This window comes from Amphiura filiformis, chromosome 12, assembly GCF_039555335.1.
Source record: "Amphiura filiformis chromosome 12, Afil_fr2py, whole genome shotgun sequence".
NCBI classification, from domain to species: Eukaryota; Metazoa; Echinodermata; class Ophiuroidea; order Amphilepidida; family Amphiuridae; genus Amphiura; species Amphiura filiformis.
Window position 1 is genome coordinate 6585492 of NC_092639.1, and position 20413 is coordinate 6605904.

General features: G+C 38.6%; 1 protein-coding gene across 1 annotated transcript; it reads left to right on the forward strand.

Moving 5' to 3' along the window:
- Positions 1-805: 805 nt before the first annotated feature.
- On the forward strand, positions 806-13791 carry LOC140165590 (uncharacterized). The gene is made up of 5 exons (XM_072188874.1): positions 806-940; positions 8600-9304; positions 9706-9926; positions 11121-11246; positions 13022-13791. Exons 1-5 carry the CDS (start codon positions 806-808, stop codon positions 13080-13082), a joined length of 1248 nt encoding a protein of 415 aa, XP_072044975.1. The 3' UTR covers positions 13083-13791.
- Positions 13792-20413: the final 6622 nt, after the last annotated feature.

A 20413-nucleotide genomic window follows, 5' to 3' on the forward strand; every position in this document is an offset into this window, starting at 1 on the left:
CCAATCGATAATGATGCTATTGACATGTACGAGCCGAGCTCCACTGACCGAGTTTGGGTATTTTTCACTGAAAGGCAGGCTGTTTGCTGTCATTTAGGCCTACTCATCAAGGCGGACCACCGTTATTATAAGGACTGTGCCAATTATTTAAAGATTGACATGTAGAGAATAAGCCATACTTGATTGACAGAAAGTACTAGCGGTGCTTGGTCCCTTATTATTTCTTGCGTATATAAATGACCTGCCCCAAAATCTTCATTCTGAAGTCAGGCTTTTCGCCGATGACTGTGTGGTCTACCGTGAAGTCGCAAATGATCTGGACCACACTCTTCTCCAAGATGATTTGGATACTCTGGAGAAATGGCAGAATGAATGGCAGATGCATTTTAATACCAAGAAATGCTTCATAATGAGAATCACCCATAAGCGGAATGTTAAGATGTTTGATTACAAGCTGGGTAGTTGCATACTGGAGGAAACAAAATGTCACCCATATTTAGGAGTTACAATATCCAACAACTTATCCTGGTCAACACATATAAATAACATCACATCAAGTGCAAACAGATCACTTGGTTTCATTAGGCGTAATTTATACTCATGTTCAAAACCCATAAAGCAAACCGCTTATACATCCTTAGTTAGGCCGCTGTTAGAATATTCAAATTCCGTTTGGGACCCGCATCAGAAAGAACTCATTAATAAAATTGAAAAAATCCAAAAAAGGGCAGCCAGATTTGTTACGAACACATACGACAGAACCACCAGCATTACTAAACTAGTCAGCGACCTGGATTGGGACACAATGGCCAACAGGAGAACCGCCAACAGAGTAACAATTCTTCACAAAGCAAGACAGGGCCTCCTGGCCCTACCGGTCGAAGACTTACTGCAACCAAACCCGCGTCAATCACGACACAATCACCCAGCTGCTTATAAAGTAATCACCTGCAACAAAGACTGTTACAAACAATCATTTTTCCCCAAAACGGTAATCACCTGGAACAATCTACCCTACTCAATAATACAAATTCAAGACCCTGCCAGCTTCAAAACTGCAGTGATGGAACACCTAAGAAACGACTAATCAACCCATGCGCACACAAATTCCTACACGCCTGGTTCCAGCTAGGGAGCGTTGTGTAGTACCAACTACAGATACAGATACTAAATTTGTACCTGTGACGGTTTTATGACACCAATCTTCCAAATATGACCAAGCCAGGGCTGCCCGGTGAAGCAAAATGTGCATTGGAATAACACGGCGAGTTTGGATAGATGGTAGGATTTCTTTTTAATAAAATGTATGTTCCCCGTTATTAGAGCATGTACCGGGTTGAAGATTCAGATATTTGGAAAAGAATAAGTAATTGAAACATAGAGCAAGTACTAAAATCATAGCTTTTATACTTTTTGATATATGATGCTAACTAGTTCATCCCATATAGGGCCTAGCTACAACACAGCGCTACCAGTAGGGTTCAATTGCCTATTGTGAGTGCCACTGTGTTGTGTATATACTAGTTAACAATAACTGCATGATGAAGAATATATTATATTATATTATATTATATTATATTATATTATATTATATTATATTATATTATATTATATTATATTTTTATATTATATTATACAATACTATATTATATTATATTATATTATATTATATTATATTATATTATATTTATTATATTATATTTATTATATTATATTATATTATATTATATTATATTATATTATATTATATTATATTATATTATATTATATTATATTATATTAGGGCCTATATTATATTATATTAGGGCCTATATTATATTATATTATATTATTTATAATATAATTATATTATATTATATTATATTATATTATATTAGGGCCTATATTATATTATATTATAGGGCCTATTTTAGGCCTATATTATTAAAATCAAAGCGAAAAAAAACCATAAATGAAATGTTACACGTAAAATAAGTCAGCAATTATTAATAGCTATTAATCCAGGGTTTACCTCTAACCCCTTGGCAAGAAGACACAAAGAAAGTTAATGGTCCGTTCTGAGTACACGAAACCTACTTTTGTGCTTTAGTTTCTTAACACTGATGGTGGTTCTTCACTCATTAGAGACGACCTTCTTCAACCAAGATAAAGCCAACTTCAAAAAAATCAGATCTACAGACAAGACAAAAAGTAAAACCATGTACCAATCCAGCAAAATGGTATAAAAGTGCACATTATAAATTGCCTATAGTATCCGTGGGAAATCGCCTGTACCGTAAAATGTACCAAGCCCTTTATGAATTTGAATGCAGATGATACTACTTATCCTATGATTTTCAAAGTAAGATATTAAAGATTAAAAATTACTAAAACCTGGGCCAAAAAGCTGATTTTCAAGAAGAGACCCAGTTTCTGCAACAGAGAACATTTTGGACCTTCTATTCACTCGCCCGTCTTTCCCTGCAGTTTGGGATAAGGCGCCACATTAGCAGACATTATTAAGCTCCCAGAGTGTTAATAGCCCCCAGAACATTTTTCAGATGGAAAGATGTTGTGGGAGCGGCTTTTATTGACTCTGTATCCAAGCTTCAGACCGGTTTATACGATCTTCGCCTAAGACCAATTGAAGATAACTGGAACTTTTTCAAGGAAGGGTTAACGAACATTATTAACAAGACGCTACAAGACAGTGCCTCAAAAATTGCTCGAATGTTCGGGGAAAACCAATACCTTCGTGGCTCTCAACAGATCTTGTTCGTCAGTACAGATAGAAGGAAAGAAGATTATGTTAAAGCAGTGATAGTGGACCATCTGCCATCAGATTGGGATAACTTTAAAGCTCTATCGAAGAAGGTTAATCAATAGATCCGAGGACACCAAAAGATTTCACATCCAGGCGATATAAATATTGGCGATATAAACTCCAGCCGCATGGACAGTTCTGGGGTTCAAGTTCTCAAAGTTCAAGATACAAATATCACTTCACATAAAGTAAAAGCTGAGACATTGGCAGGCCAGTTTAGTAGTATTTTTACAAAAGAAAGCGAAGCTGATTCCAAACCTGAATTTCCACCAAGTCCGTATCCAGGTATGCCAAACATCACGGTGTCGATCTGCTAATGGTGTTGCCAATCTTTTGAAAAACTAAAAACAAGTAAGGCAGTCGGCCTGGCGCAATTGAAACTAACGCATTCCAACTAGCTGCCAGATCTGGCCCGGCAAATTATAGACCCGTCTCATTGACGCAATCAGTGAGCTGTAAACTGTTATGTAATGGTTAGCCAGAATTTGAACACCAAATCCTGCATGGAAATCAACACGCGTTTCGCAAGGGCTTATCGTGTGAACTACAGCTGGTCATGTCCATGTCCATGCAGGACTTCACCAGCAACTTTGAAAACCAGATTATACTGCAGATACCGCAGTATTGTACTTTTCCAAAAGTTAATCCATAAGCTTGGTCAGTATGGCATTTAAGGGAAATGTAATTATTCATAGACAACAGAGAGAATTCATGTCGGACCATAGACAGATACTGCAAGGAGTCGTTGTCAACCATGTCAACGGTGAACATCAAGTTGCATAAGGTGGAGAGCGGCGTCTCACAGGGGACAGTTCTCGGGCCCGCACTTATTTCTGCTTTCCATTAATGAAATCAATGCTGCAGTGGGCGGGAAGAACAACTCGACTTTTTGCACATGATTGCTTATGTAAAAAAAATCCAGACGCCAACCGACGAATCTCTTCTTGTAACATCATGAGAATCTCCAGAAAGAAAAATCCCAGGAAGCCAAATTACACCACGCAGGGCGTCCGTTTGGAGGAGAAGTCTGAAATCGCCTATATTGGCATCATCATCCAGTATAACTAGAAATGGAACCATCAGGCCGAGCATGCAGTCAAGTTCAAAGTTACACGCATCATCAATTTCATCATGCGCATATTTTACCCTGCATCGAAAAAAGTCAAAGAAAAATGGTACTCAGCTCTGGTGAGACCTCATCTTGACTATGTAAGTGTTGCCTGAACCCATATAGAACACCTTGTCTCTGGAAAATGTCCCCGAAAGAGTTCAGCGACATGAGATACAAAAGGGGGTGTTTTCAAAGTTCACCGACGAGCGTGAGCACCCGCCGATACGGTTACGGAGTGCCGGAACCGGGAAAGAGTCCAGCGACAAACTGCCCGTTTTGTCTGTGGATATTTCAAGAGGAAGAGTAGTGTCTCCAAAATGTTATGTGACCTGGGATGAACGCCACTCGAAGATTATGATGGAATCAAAGCAGCTCACTTGTACAAAATTGATCACCAACAACATAGTTAAGTTTACACTAAACCGGACGTCATTCAACCCAAGAGCATAGGTAACATTAAGTAATTCAATGAGATGACAGCTAAAAACTAACATTTTTTATGCAGTCCTTCTTACCGAGAACCGTGAGAAAGTGAAATGAATTACCTCAGGAAGTCACGACGCCCGAAACCACCACCAATACAAATTCAAAGGCCTCTTCGCTAGACCTCCCTGTCGATCGGCCAATCTTGATAGGCCCGTTGTGACATTCATCACTTCATTATAACATGCTCAAGAACAGGAACTGATTTCAGTTAGCAGTAAATTAACTGTCTGAAAATATCCAGTGTATTTTTCCTACATGCTCATCACTAAGTAAACAATTTACTGACCTTATTCACCAATCAGTAAAGCCTGTTACAATCATGTGATGGCTCAAGCCAATTGCAAACATGCTTTGAAAAAAGTCTTAGAAAACCTGGCTGCGACTGTCTCATTGCAAGATTAGATTTAGATGGACTTGCCATGTGTGGCAGGATTAGATAAAGGCATACAAAGAGGTTATGAGATAATAGGAATTATTTCCTACTAGCCTCTTAACCACAGGGTTGGTGGGCTACAATAGCTATCAAGACACAGAGTATGTAAGGGATAATGTGCATAGGAGAAGCTAGGAGATATGGGTTCAAGTGGAATCATAGTTCACTCCGTGGATAAAAAAAAATACATAAACTGATAAAGATGAACGATGAACCGATGAAATACAAAGTTCCTAGTCTTGCTTGACCCTAGGCCTAATTTCGAGTACCTTCTTCGTGTTCTAAAACTTCCGTGGGGGAGCAGTTCTCATACTATCTTGATTCATCTTTCTTGCTTGATCAGAGAGTGAGTAATTGGTTTATGTTATTAAGATAACAACATGTTCTACTCGTCGGACTATCCATGGGGAGAATCTTGTTTGTCTCAAACATGAGGTATATTACTATAGCTGTAAATATATAATTATTTTGGTATAAAAATGTAATAACCGGTCAGAAAAATAAATTACAAGTAAATTACCGATTGATGACAGTAAGACACAAGACATGATAAAACTGATGATATAACTGACTCTATAGGATGGGTTTCTTGAAGGCACGTCAGTGGTTTAGTAGTTAGCAGTTCCTTCACAAAAAGGAAGTTGTAGAATTAATTGTTTGAGAATCAAACAGAAAGGGGATTGACCTGTTAATTTGCTTTTGTTTTCTAAAATTAATATTTTAAGCTAATTTAAGATACTGGCCTAAGTGTAGGCTAATCAACTCGTGGAGCTCATCGAACTTAGGCAGTCATTCCCTAAGCTTGAGCACAGAACATTATTCGTGTGTCACTTGCGGTTTGCCCTATTCCCAGAAATGAGAACTATGACTGAATAAAGTTTATATCCCCCGATCAGTCCGAAGGCTGCGATCACATAGAAGTATACGTATACGGTATTCGCTATTCGCTATAAGAAATACGCTCATTCGATCAGGCTGAGTTCACATAGGAGTATACTATATGTAGCTCTATGTGAACTCAGCCTGATCGAATGAGCGTATTTCGTATAGCGAATGCCGTATACCGTATACTTCTATGTGATCGCAGCCTAAAGGCTATGATCTTTATTTCCAAGTCATCAGCAACAAACAAAATATAAAAATATGAAAATACACGCAAAACAAAGACTATAAGAACAATGCCATGCATCGGAGGAGATGACTAAACGGACAGGGAGACCAGAAGCGGTCATAAAACAACACTATTAAAAATGGACCATTTATAGTGTGACAAAGTTGAAAGAAATTGTTTTGAATTTGTTTTTATGCGATTTTCTTATTATATTGGGAAGAGTAAAGCTGTCACAACACTGCTCACATTTCCCTTGTATCATATCAAGGATTCCACCCACCAAGTTTGAGCCCGATCAGGCAAGTTTGAAATTCGAACCTTCCGTGATGACCTTTGACCTTGGTTGACCTCAGTTTCATTTCACACATATATTCCCCTGGTATCAAGTATTCCGCCCATATCAAGTTTGAGCCCAATCGGACAAAGTTTGAAATCCACGACCTTTGACCTTGACCTCCGATGACCTTTGCATAGAATTTTAACACTGTAAAACTGCGCAGGTAGGGATTGAGGTCACGGTCATTCAACCAATATAGCTTGTGAAGAAATCGGAACGTGCTCCTTTAATGATCAAAACCGCTCAAAGGGGAAATGTCAAAAATAAAGCTTTTTCACTAAGAATACTACTTTCTCCTCTGACTACTTTGATCTGTATGCATTGCAATTAGTCATCACGAATATATAGGGTATTGTATAAAACTTTCTTCTAAAAAAAGAAGTTACAATATGTCATACAATTAATTGGGTAAGGGAAACACTGAGAGAGACTTTGGGATAGCCCTTTGTACATGTGGAAAAAATATCATTTGCACGTTTTACCTTTTACGTGCTGAAGTTTACTTACAATAACACGGGCACCAACACGAGCGAACAAGTGAACGGAGTTTCAAAAGATTTTTGAAGCATTTTGATTATTTGATTATAATGATTTGATGCCCGGGGCGGCGTCCTAAATATTTGATTATAGAGGCCTACGTTTGTGTTGACTGTTTCCCCAAGATGCTTTTTGAATATCTAAAGTTTACAATGTGAAAGTTTAGAAGAGATCACGCAGAGAAGTGTTAAACACTGGATGGATCAAATAGGCTAAACGGAAGCAGATTTTACCGCGGGGAAACCACCAATTGGTGTCAATAGTGTAATGCGTTATTTTATTATTGCGATATTGCAACATCACATACAATGTACTTGTGTTTTTAATTTTAGAAGATTTTTAGAAGATGTTATTGCTAAAAACGAATTTCAAGACATAAAATGTGGGATATTTATAAGAGCAGGTTTTGGAAGATTAATTGTATTAAGACTCCAATATTCAAGGACGATACACATCACTCAAATTGTTATCATCATGACGTCATATTTAAGACAATTGGTAGGTTTTTTTCCTAAACTATGTTTCATTTGATTGAATTCATATCTTCACTTTTTACTGCGTTTTATTGCCGGATTCTTATTTTATCTGTTTGTTTGTTTTGTTTTAGACTTAAGGCGATGTAGTTTATTACTGATAGCTTAATAGTATTCAATTTAAATTAGTTTATCAGAATTTGTCCAATTGGACCGTGTTTTGCATAAAACATGTAATTTTTCAATTGTGATTGTTAATTATAACAACGAATTTCCTGAGCTAGCACAGTTTATTATTGAGAAAAATAAAACCCACACTCACAGGAAAAGGTATATGGTGAGATCCCAAGGCTCTTTATAATTTGTTTTGACAGCAGTCAGGTTAGCTCAATCGATATGGCGTTCTACTATGGTGCGAGAGGTTGCGGGTTCGAACCCTGGCGATGTCTAGTACGCTCTCGTGGAAAAATTGAGTTAGCTTGAAATTCCCCTGGACAAGGAACTTACTGCTAATTTGTCTCGTTATAACCCGTACGTAACTCGGGGAGCTGATCCTGGACTTGCGAAGGTTATTTGTGGAATCTCTAGGGTGTGTGATCTTGAAGCAGCAAAGTCCCTGAATTGTTGTTTAATGGTTTATGGAATGATGTGGGGCCGTAGCGGTCAGCGACAACCTGTAAAGTGTGCCGAGGCTCGTGGATCAACGTCTAGGCGTTGTGCCCGGGGTTGTGCCTTTGCGTAGCGCACTAATAAATCACTGCGCTTTTTTTCTTTTTTCTTTTTTTTTTTGCGCTTTTTTATTTTCCCCCATGTGCATGTTTTTCACTGGGAGGGACCAGTTATTTGTCATAACTCATTACTGTATTAAGATATGGACATTTTTAAGTGTGACCAGCGGTCTTCTTGACTCATTTCATATAAGATCTATGTATGACTTTGCAGAAATAATCTGTATTATTTAACCATAACCGGAAAATACGACCTGAATGATCCAACACGCCTTAATAAACGCCATAAAAAATCTCACTTGATTTTTCTTCGATACTAAATATATTCTATAAAAAAAATGCACATTTTCAGGTCACTATTGTGGCAATAGTATTCCTGCTTAGTGGAAATATATGTGACCTTTACTCATTTCCTATAAGATCTATGTATTACTTTGCAAAAATACACTGTATTGTTTAACCATAACCGGAAAATATGACCTGAATGATCCAACACGCCTTAATAACCGCAATTAAAAATCTCATTGATTTTTCTTCGATACTAAATAATTATATTCTATAAAAATTTGCACACTTTCAGGTCACTATTGTGGCAATAGTATTCCTGCTTCAAGCTAGCCATGTACATGGCTGCAAAAGAGTAAGAAAACATAAAGTACCGGCCAGAGGTTCTCTTCTAAATCGTGTAACGACAGCAGCTGCCAAAACTTCACAAGAAAGAAATACTTTACAACAACAACAGTCACTATCTCATGGATCAATACAAGACACGAGCCTTTCAAAAGAAAGAGCATCTGCAACGGCAAATAAACTGCAAAAACTCCTGAATGGATCTACACGGGAAGATGCCGCGCAAACGTATACAGAGTCATTACCACAACGTCAGCAGCAGCAGAAGCAACGGCGACGAAAACAAAGATGTGACCCTAACTTTCCTGGATGCTACGCCAGACCGGCAGCAACACCAACCTCATTATCCCCATCAACAACACCATCTGTATTAAGGTCCGCGATTTCAAATGGGACATCACATACGGAAGTTAATAATCCGGGAAGTTATCGCAGACCAACAACAGAACGACAACAAAGGTGTGACCCTAACTTTCCTGGATGCTACGACAGACCGGTAGCAACACCATCCTCATTATCTCCAGCAACAACACCATCTGCATTAACCCCAGCAAGATCTGCGATGGCAAATGGGACATCACATACGGAAGCTAATGATCCGGGAACTGAAATGAATACATCCGGAGCCTATGGTAGTATGAATGCATCGAATGAGGTAAGAAGCATTTCCGTGGTTTCCCACCACTCGTCAAACATGACCCGCCAGGGCTTCCGAATTAGTCTGTTGAGCCCCAAAATTAAAAGAGGTTTAGACTCGTCGCTAAACTCGTTGGCACCCCTTATATCAAAAATTGTGATCTGCTATATAGAACCCATACCATTGTGTGTCAGCTTTATTTGTCTCGATATTTGAGTGCAAACACGGCCATGCTCCCCTCCGACCCGATAAAACATGAAAAGTTATACATGGCACAATATAGGGTGCCTAGTGGGTACAGACTACCACCGCTTGTGAGGTGTGGGGGGGTGTGTGGAGGGGGATGTGAGGGTACATGTGTGGGTATAGTTATTTTTATTTTTTCATATATATCTTTACCATTCTTCCACATGCAATAGGCTAATATTACAAACGGAAATGAAACCTTCCAGATTCATTTCATGTGTCACAATGCAACTCCGAATTCGCAACAAATCAATAATTCTTCAAGAAATCTTGTAGACTGGACTCGGCATTTTGGAGAGTGTGATAAGGAGAGCGTTTTACAGAGGACACGAGGTCCACTGAATGACATGAGTCTGTGCCCGTGGACGTATGTGGAAAATATCGATGTAAACAGGTAAATACAAAGAAAAATTTGTAGATGTACGCCGTCAATAGATCATTAATTACTCGCCCTTGTGTTTGTTTCTTACACAAGTTGTTCCACGTAACAATATCATCAACAACAACAAAAACACTAGGCGAAACTGAGTGAAACGCATTTTAGTATACAAGTAGTTTAGGGAAGTAATCAAAACTCGACCGGCGCTTCATTCGGTTCCGCCCGGTTGCAATTGTTTAGAACAATAGCAACCGGACGGAACAGGCGGTCAACCGCCGGTCGAGTTTTGATTTTTCGTTTTCTAGTTTGGTTTGTTTGTGTTTGAAATGCCCTTGGCACCTGCGATGCGCCACTGACACTGTTTTGGAGCAGTTTCAGTTAATTTTATTGTTCAAAACCTTTCAAAACAAGGCACAAAACCTTTTCAACATACAATTTTCAGTAGCACAGAATGCGTACAAGTACAAACACTTGAATGGCCAACTAGGCCCTACAAAATAATTATGATAAAATAGAATAGTCGGAGCTAACCGGGAGAGTAACAATGACATTTAAAAAGTACCAACATAATATTAAGCAGAAGTAATACATAATATTATGTATTCTATTTTGGTTGATATTAGTCAATGAACAAGGCGTTAAAAGGTTTTATTATTTCCGCTAATTCTTGACCATTTCGCTTTCCTGTTCCTCTTCCATGATGGCATGATCACTTTCTGTCTATAAAACAAGCACCTGCTATTCACCAAGTTTTGTAGCCAAGAAAATTGTAATTTTCAACGGCACAGTTCATAAACTTCATTTAATAATCATATCTGAAAATTTGACCTAAAATTATGGAGTATGAGTTTTTGTACCCAATAACACCATAAGGTAATTTTTCCTGTGGTCATTCTATATATATGATGTGCAAATATATTTGGATTGAAGAAACAAAAATACAATCTTCCCCCTATTTTAGTCCAGAATTATCAAAGTAAATATTATACCAGATATTTTACAGCATAAGATTAAGCGTGTATGGACCGCTTAACAGACCCCTTTTTTGATCTTCTTGGGGGAAAAAGAATAGGCCTATTAATAGTTGTATAACCTTTTAACAGTAAATGATATGCTGTATTTTGATGTGGATAAGTGTTGTCCACAATCACTGGAAACTGATCGGTATAATTTCTCTTTTTTTCCATTCTGTTTTTTTCCTTGTTGTAGGGAACCTCCATCGCTGATGTTTGCGAGATGTGAGTGCCCGCATTGCGTCATCGATGGCACATTTTCTCACACTCGAGGATATAGATGCACACCCGTTTTCATGAAAATGACAGTTAGGAGAAATGGGTATGGAAGCATTCATTTTGTGTTTTGAAGTTCGTTTTCTTTAATTAACATAAAAAAATCGGTCTTGGCCTGGAGCGCATGGATGTACGCGTCACAAATGTCTGCGAAAGGCCTTGAAATTGACCTTTTCTGCGTATTCTGCGAAGCCCCCCCAGCACATCCTGCCTGTTTATCGTAAATATGGCCCCACCCCCCCAACGATTTTACGTTTTACAACGTCGTATAAAAGTCATCTACGTTGTATTATGGGCGTTTATTTTCGGACGTTGTTTCGACGTCAAGTAAACGGTTGTTGGTGTGATCATTTATTAATCATAATTGTATAATGTTCAACTCTAGACCTGGACAATACCAACAGTTATCACACTAATATACACATATATTTTAGCTATTTTAAACACAGATTCTCATTTCTATATCAAATTATTCATCTTTTTCTGCATTTTTGTGGTCATTTAACCTGCACATTTGTGTGCAAACTGAGGGCGCTATTTACATACATTTTAACTTTAAATTAGCCAAATAATATGACTTATTCCTTACATTCCATAAGTTTTTTGAAATTTTTTTCTGATGTTCTAATGCCATTATACAAGTGTCTACACCTTCTAAAGATGCAAACAAGATTTAAGATAAATAGTGCTATCATTGTTCACCTTTTACTACAGTTTATTTGTCATAGTTGTGAACGTATTAGTCAAACGTCCCTATCTTAAGTCCGGTCGTACGAATTACATAAAGTTAACTTCATACATGTTTAAGACGTAAATTCCACGTCATTGCCGAATATTTCAAAAAGGTTTTTTTTTTAAATCATGTCTAGGTATGTTAAAATAACGCTGTAAATACGTCACTTTGCGACGTCCCTTATTACAACTTGAAGTACAACGTCATCCGTGAACGTCGTGAAAACGTAGCTTGTTGTCTGGCGTTGCTTACCATGCATAAAGTGGAGTTAAAGCAATAATGTGTGATTTGCATAAAAATAGATTCCTATTTAAATGTTTATTTTCACTGATCACATTATCCCCTTTTAATTTCGAGCCAAACAAATGAGGTATTGCGATTTCATTCCAGCGCGTGAAGTAGAAATCCGAGTAAAATTGAGGGCGTCGTTGTGAAGCAAATCACACATTATGGCTTTAAATCGCTATAAATTGACATTGTGGCGCTATTTGGAAAAGTTGTCTCTCTGTTAATTTTCTAATTTGAACCGTGTACTCTATATTGGCATAAAGTGGACCGTTTTTTATCAAATGCGCTTTTTTGTCCTCATTCATAATATATCTTCACTATCTGTTCAATGGCGGGCGGTCAGAAACTTTGAGCCATATTATGTTTACGTGGTAAACTACTGTGAATCGATACAATCACCCAGAAGGAACACAAATGCGAAAAATGCATTTTGTGCAAATCAGTCTAGTTTTACTGTCACTAATTATATAAACTTTTATGACCATTTATTGAAAACTTTACTTGTGATAAACATCTGTATAACTAAATGCGTTCATGATAATTGATAATTAATTCTATTTATCAAAAATCGACTATGGCATAGTCTAATATGAGAAATATTAGTTTACATACATTATTAGTGAGTTTATTCCAGGTGCATAATTTAACTCTACTTCATTATATTATTTTGTCAAAACGATATATAATGGCTCATAATTAGACTTCAAATACAAGTGTTTATATTAATAAAGATAGACTAAATTAGAGGCATGCCGTACTATAATAGAAGTTGTACATTATTGTAATCTTTTGTTTTACAGGTACCATGACATCGAGAACGTTCCAGTCGCTTGTGTGTGTTCCAGACCCCGCGAGTTATAGAAATATTCAGATGTGCCTGACGCGAAATAATATAATATATTTCATAAGAACGTGGTCTGTCAAACTTGGAATTGTGGAATTGGAATATGATTTGGGAAAATGCATACACAGTTCAAGGTCAATTAATTGGCAAACAGGAAAAAGCGAGACAGAAAATGAGATGGACGGGAAGGGAGTGAGAGTGTATGAAAGAGAGAGAGAGAGCAAGAGATAGAGAGAGGGGGAGAGGGACTAGGAGGGGGTACAGGTAAACAGAAACCGAACAGACATAGAGACACACGAGCTTACCTTGGCTTCAGCATAAAGTCATTTTCGTTTAGTTTGGCACCAAACAAGTGCTATCAATATAGTATGACGTTACTGCGAAAACAATGTCTGAGGACACTCCTTCGGAACTGATCAATCATAAATACAAATAAAGACCAAAATAATTATATTTTCGGCTTATGAAGTATGAATGAAGTATTTCACTACATTGTGTCAAATAATAGGGGAGAATGAAAAGGCTAATAACAGCCCAAATCTAAGATTGAAGTCACAATGGTGTCATAAGAGCAAAGACTTAAAGACTTGAAGATTTTCCCATACCATCGAGACTTCCTAGTTGGACATGGGTTCATCATCAATGTCATGATTGGGGAAGGTACATGAAGGTTAATTAAATTAACCAAAACTATTCAGCACAACTGAAAATGGTCTCACTTAGCACAAGTTGGTGTAAATCGGTTTAGTATCTAGTTTGCTGTATGGTAACTAGTAGTGGAAGATTGCAAAGTTTCATCCCCATGCACTTGGTTAAACGATATGATTAGTTTGTTTAAATAAGTGAACACTATTAAAGAGTGCCGTAGCCGAGTTTTTTATCGGGGGGGGGTCCTTAGTTAAAACAAATCAACAAGCAAAAACAAAACAAAAACAAAAGGTCACATCTGTGTTTTACAAAAAAACGGCTCTATAATTGAATACATGAATCCAAAACCCACCCAAGTCCATGGGAAGTGATTTTGAGAAATAAAACCTGTGTATCATTTTAATTCCTTCAGTTAGATTTACCTGGTCAATATGGTAAGTTGTACGTGCAAATGGGTGGGTTAAACTGTATTAGGTATGACGATTAGCATTTCAGGGACTTCGTGGGGTTCATTTTAAATTCTGGACTTGGGTGGTTTTTTTAATCATATACAAAGACAATAATGTTGGAATGATATTACCACTAGTAAGATAATACAAAATAAAGCACACAGTTATGTATAATGTTGATAAGCATTCTGCCATGTAATACAAACCACACACTTTCCTTGATTAAACCCATTTTTTTTTCAAAAGTCACTTTCCAGCAATGAAGATGTTACAAGTAGACTTTTATACATACTGGATTTCAATCAATGTGTTACAAGACTCAAATCATGGACTTGATTCTTTCATACATGCTATTTTTCACATGCTCAATAGACACAGAGGATGAATTTGAGTTGTTCTTTCAAACATATGACAGGCCTAGGTATAGCAACACTTTCCCATGCTTAACTCAATTTGGCCAAAGTATGGACTTGGGTGGCTTTTGTATTCGTATATTCAATTGCAAGGAGGGCGAGACCCAGATGCAAAATTACACAATTTTCGTCAAGGGGCGGCTCTCACGCCATTTATAATAATATTTTAAGGAGATCCTCGTAAGTTAAAGGAAACGAAGGCTGGCAAGAATATTATTAGGAGTTAACCTTCATCTACCGCAGGCATTTCCGGTCTACCGAAGTGGGCGCTGTTGCAGCCCCTCTCTGAATTTTGCATAAATATCCCAGCAAACAAAACAGGTTTAATTAAATGTTATTGTAAAATTTTGTTTGCAAACATTGGTTGCCAAATATTTTGTCCAACACTAAATAACGTTATGTTAGAATATTTGTATCAAAAAATATTTTTGAATGTCATTAAACGTGTTATACTCTTTTTGTGTTGCACTTGTGAAAATATCCTAAAGGCTATTGATTTCAATTGATTCAGCCAAAATGTGGTTAAAATTGTGTGTTTCTAAGATTTTTTGGGCCAAACACCTGTATTTTGAAGTGTGATTTTCCATATTTCTTTTACCTGACATTTAAATGTTTTCTGGCAACCTTTTCTAATCTTTTGCGAATGATACCGAAAACGTTTTGTGTTTGCTGTAATATTGTTTATGATCTCAACGTATGTTAATCGGTCTACTCTATCAATAATGATACCACAATAAGTACCAACAGTCTCCATATCATGTCATTATGACGTCAATTTGTGAGCACGTCCTCAAGAAATATGGAAAATCCCACTTCAAAATACAGGTTTGGGGCAAAAATATCTTAAAAACATGCAATTTTAACAACATTTTTGGCTAAATCAATTGAAATCAATAGCCTTTAGGACATTTTCACAAGTGCAACACAAATTATGCTGAGGTTACACTATCCCTCCTACCTTTGGAGCCAAGGGTCGCCGTTACCCATAAGGTGATATGTCAGTACTCGCTAAAATGAGTGCAAATGATTCCACAATTAGCACAAGTCATTTGGCGGTCAGTATTGGCATTTTAGCGCGCCGGAAAAATTCTGACAGAGGGAAATTGGTACAACCGCCCTCTTCGGTAGACGGGGTCGTTTTAACATTTAAAAATGTCGTTCATGTGTGTTGTGTGCGTGGAAATATTGCAATATGTTTAAAAAGTACATAATTATATGGACTACTTCAGTTCTGTACTAGGTCTCTGATATTAACGCCAGTCGTTGTCAATAACATTTGTCTGAAAAAAATAAGAACTGATCACGAGATTACCTTTGCTCATGTTTATTTGAATATAGCCAAAAATGTGAACTTTAGTCTGGTCTTAAGTTGAGAGTAACGCCATGTTGGATTATACTGTGGCAGCTTCGAATCGCGCACTGACCTAATCCCCCGGGGCGTACACGCACATACATAGACGGGCGATTTAACGTACGCCGGCGGCGTAAACGCACCGATTGTCTCCCATTGCAAAATCCAACATGGCGTTACTCTCAACTTGAGACGAGACACACTACAGTTGTTTGTGTACAAGTGTGGAGTGTGAGATATATGGAAATTATGAGACCGTTCGCAATGAGTGTTTATATGCCGGAATTCTCAATAATGTATTTCAAAGTGTACAAATTTATTTATTCTTGTATAGTAGGCCTATTGAGTCAATTTTACTTTTGTATAATTATTAGCTTACTGAATATTTCTGAAATAAAAACTCTTTAGTTTCCATCTTCTGCATGTTAATGTACTGTATATTATTTTGTCTTATAGCACACTCACGAACCTTAATGCTGGTTTCATATTTTCTGTCGCTTGCCGCTGAGCGGCATCATGTCGCTTACACTTGTCTGCAAGCGGAGCGGCACACCGTTGAGCGGCACACCGCTGAGCGGCAGCGGCATGACTCTGAAAGCCACTGTTGCCATGGTTGCCGCTCAGCACCGCTCCAAAATCGTATTTTGTTCTCAGAGCGGCACCGCTCCCCCCGGACCGCTCCGAGTTAACTTGACTTCAACTCCCAGCGATGCTGCCGCTTGGGTAAAGCGGTGGAGTGATCGATATATCGGCATGTCGCTGGTGACTGCTAGCGTTTCTGGTGCGACCGCGCAGTGAAGTAAAATCATCTTCAGATCGGCAAAGCGGCAAGCGACAAGAAAGTATGAAACCAGCATAAAGCGTCGTACCAGCAACGCTAGCGGTGACCAGCGGCAAGCCCTGAGGCGTAGCAAGACCATCGGGGCCCTGGACAAGGAGCAGTATGGACCCTTTAACATATCCTTTATCAGCTCTTTATCCCCTATTTCTTTTTCGCTTTTACTCGTGGCCCCTGAACCCGGGGCCCCTGGTTCGTCCACTCTGTCCACCCGCTTGCTCCGCCCCTGGACAAGGCCGATATATCGATCACTCTACCGCTTTCCCCAAAGCAGGAGATCGCTAGGAGTCAAGTTGGAAGCGGGGCCACTCTGACGTATATAGTATGAAAACTTGATACGATTTTTGTCCAATAAGCACAAAACGGTGCTGAGCGACAACATTGGCTTTCAGAGTCATGCCGCTGCAGAGTAATTATGACTGAAACACCTCAAAAAAGTACACTTTCTGTGAGTACGTCCGTAACGGGGGTGTTTTTGTAACCTCTCATGCGAACCGAGAATGGGATTGGAACACAATTTTCAGGTTTTATACTTTTATCAGAGATACTTCTAATACAAGTGTTCAAAATCCATATGCCTCCATAAGTTAGAAGATCTGGGCCCTCAAAGTCTGTGAAATGTACGTCCGCAACGCCGGAACTGTCCTATAGCAAATTTAACTTGACAATCTCCTTTTCCTCATAATCAGTATTATTTTCATAGTACAGTAGTAGATTATTATTTTCATAGTACAATTGTCTTGTCTTTGGGAGCTACAAGAAGGAGCTATTCAAGGGCTTGACATGGGTTAAAATGCCATGGGATCTCAATACCCGCCTCAGACTCTCCAAAACATCGACCGACCAGATATGGGATGGTAACCGAGTCCCTTAACTTATTGCACCGAGTTACTATTGCGAACATGTTTGGCATTGGTTTTGTTGGTAGCTGTGTCCAATGTCCACTTGTTGTGTCCACATATAGCTAAAGATCTGTGAATGCTGTAGAGTTCATGGTCAAGGTCCTCTCAAGGAAGCTCTGTCAATGAGGGTACGTACAACACCCAATTTGTGCTGCAATGGGTAGTGGGAGGCAAATTCTGGTATTGATTGGAGTGGGTAGGCTTACGATACATATCTGGAAAGACAATGAGCCATTATCTTGGCGTTTGACCATGATGTCAAGCATGGGAAGTGGTCCATTGGATTCGCGTCCCCTGGTGAACTTTATGGATGGATATGGCAGGTGGATATGATGAGTGAAACTCTCAATAGCACTCTTCTTGATGATGACCATAGTGTCGTCAACATAACGACCCCAGAACCATGGGGGGGTTGGGGTATGAAGACAAGGCCTTAATTTCCTCCATGAAAATGTTTGCAGTTAATGGGGATACGGGAGACCCCATCGCCGCACCTTCAAGCTGGTTGTAGAATTCACCCTCATACTGACAATATGTGGTGGTCAGCTGAAACCGGAGCAGTTCAATGATTTGATCAACTGACAAACATCGTTCTTAAGGCGTGACTCAATGATATCAATAGTTTCATTTACGGGTGTGCACGTGAACAGAGCCATGACTGACCAATTCTTCATCCTCACTAGTAGTAAAGTCCTCAAGTTTGGTCAATGGGTCCTTGCTTTTCTTGATGTGATGTTCTGATAGACCCACTAGAGGAGATATGATGTCCGCGAAGAATTTAGCCGACGCGTACGTAATGGAGCCACTACAAGCAACAATCGGACGAAGAGGGTGGTTGGGCTTGTGAATTTTCCATAAAGTGCCATAGAACTTAGGGTATAGGGACCTCCTCACTGGATGGATTGCAGAACCTTAACCAACTTGGTCTTGTATTTCTTCGTTGGATTTGATTTGAGCTTTACATAGGTCTTACTGTCACTCAGCAGAAACTTGGCTTTGTTGTTATAGTCTGTAGAATTAATTTCTACTACTGCACGGCATTTATCGGCCGGAACGACCATGATGTCTTTATGACGCTGAAGTGAGCGAATGGCTTCCCTTTCTTCGCAGGTTATATTACTTTTAGGGACTTTAGCTTGATGAACTAGATCGCTGATTTCATTGCGTATTTCAGCTGCTTCAGAAGAGCCCAAATCAACAAGTCTAACTGCCGGGATGTTGGTAGGTGTGACAGCATAGGTGTGGCAGCAACATTTAAGCCTTTCTTCAGCAGGGATTGTTCGTATTCGTTAAAACAGTCTGAAACATTAATACTCCACCTGCTAGTTGCTTCCTCAATGTCATCAGGTGAAATGTTAATGTCATTACATTAGCAGCTGATTTAGTTTGCTTTATTTGCTTCTCCTTAAGGCTAGCGAATTTCTTTTGCTGGCGAGGTTTACAGATGTTGGTTTCTGCAATAGTCGCTTTGCGAGTAAACTCAACTATTTATCATATCTGTCACTGGGTAAGTTTGTGAACATAAAATCTTCCACATCCAATTTTTGATCTTGAAAATTGGAAAATCCTAAAGTTTATTTGTCGGACACGTTCATATAAAAGGGACTTTTCAGCTTGGCGTAGCGTAGGATATTATCCGCCTTATGTCCATTCATAGACGATTTAAGTTTCAAGCTCCTTAGTATTATATTACGATGCTTGTAATGAAGAGTAAAATGGAGATGGCATCTAAAGCGAGCGATGCTGCGCTCAAGCTTTTCCAGTTTGCGGAAATTTCTCGGACAATCACTGCCGAAATCATTGTCGAGACGGGAATGTATGTTTTTTGACAGTCTTGGTATATCCATAGTACAGTAGTTGATTTAAAACAACAGTCACAAGACTTACTATTTGCAGAGCTGTGGTAGCTTACGACCTGCATCTACAGGTTTTCTTTAGCCACTGAAGAGATTATTCCACTTGACTTGCCTCTTGGCAGATATTTATTGGTTTTGATCAAGTGACAAAATCTTGTTGTAAACAACTGGAAGATCATATGTTTTCTTCTCATGTAAAATTTAAGTTTTTGGTATTTTAGTGATTAAGCATGTTAAGAGTGCCCAAACTTTCTAATTATTGAAGAAGCAAATGTTTTGATAATTCTAAACCGTCGTCTTTCAATCAAAATATAATACTTATGCTAGTAAGTCTCATATCCACAGCATAAAAATGGTTTTTGCTTGGTGATAATACCACAAACCTTTTTGGTGTCAATCAAAAAGTATATGCATGTTAGTAGTGGTGTCAATTACATAAGAATGTTTGAAACACTTATGAATAGCCTATTGACAGGAAAGTTCATCCTTTAATTGATTTCAACCCATCTACATTTACAAGGTAGGGTTGGGCGTAAGACCATCTTCTATAAATATGTATAGCAGCTCACGCTCTGATAGTTCTCTCCTTGTGCGGAAAGGCTGCGTAGTGAGCAACACTGTGCTGAGTGGAGCTGAGTATAACCACTTCGACTACTTTCTCAAAACCACTGGAAACTGTGCAATGTGTCCCATTGAATAAGTTTTTCATGTCGAAAAAAATCACAGATGCTATGATGGACCATGGCAGTTGACCCCCTACCGGTCTGCAATGACATTGAGGGCGCATGCACTCACGTTAAACAGAAATAATTCGATAAACTAACGGCGGCTTTAACTTTAATCAAGGGGTGAGTATGAATATCATAACTGATCGATAGCTTGCCCCCGCCG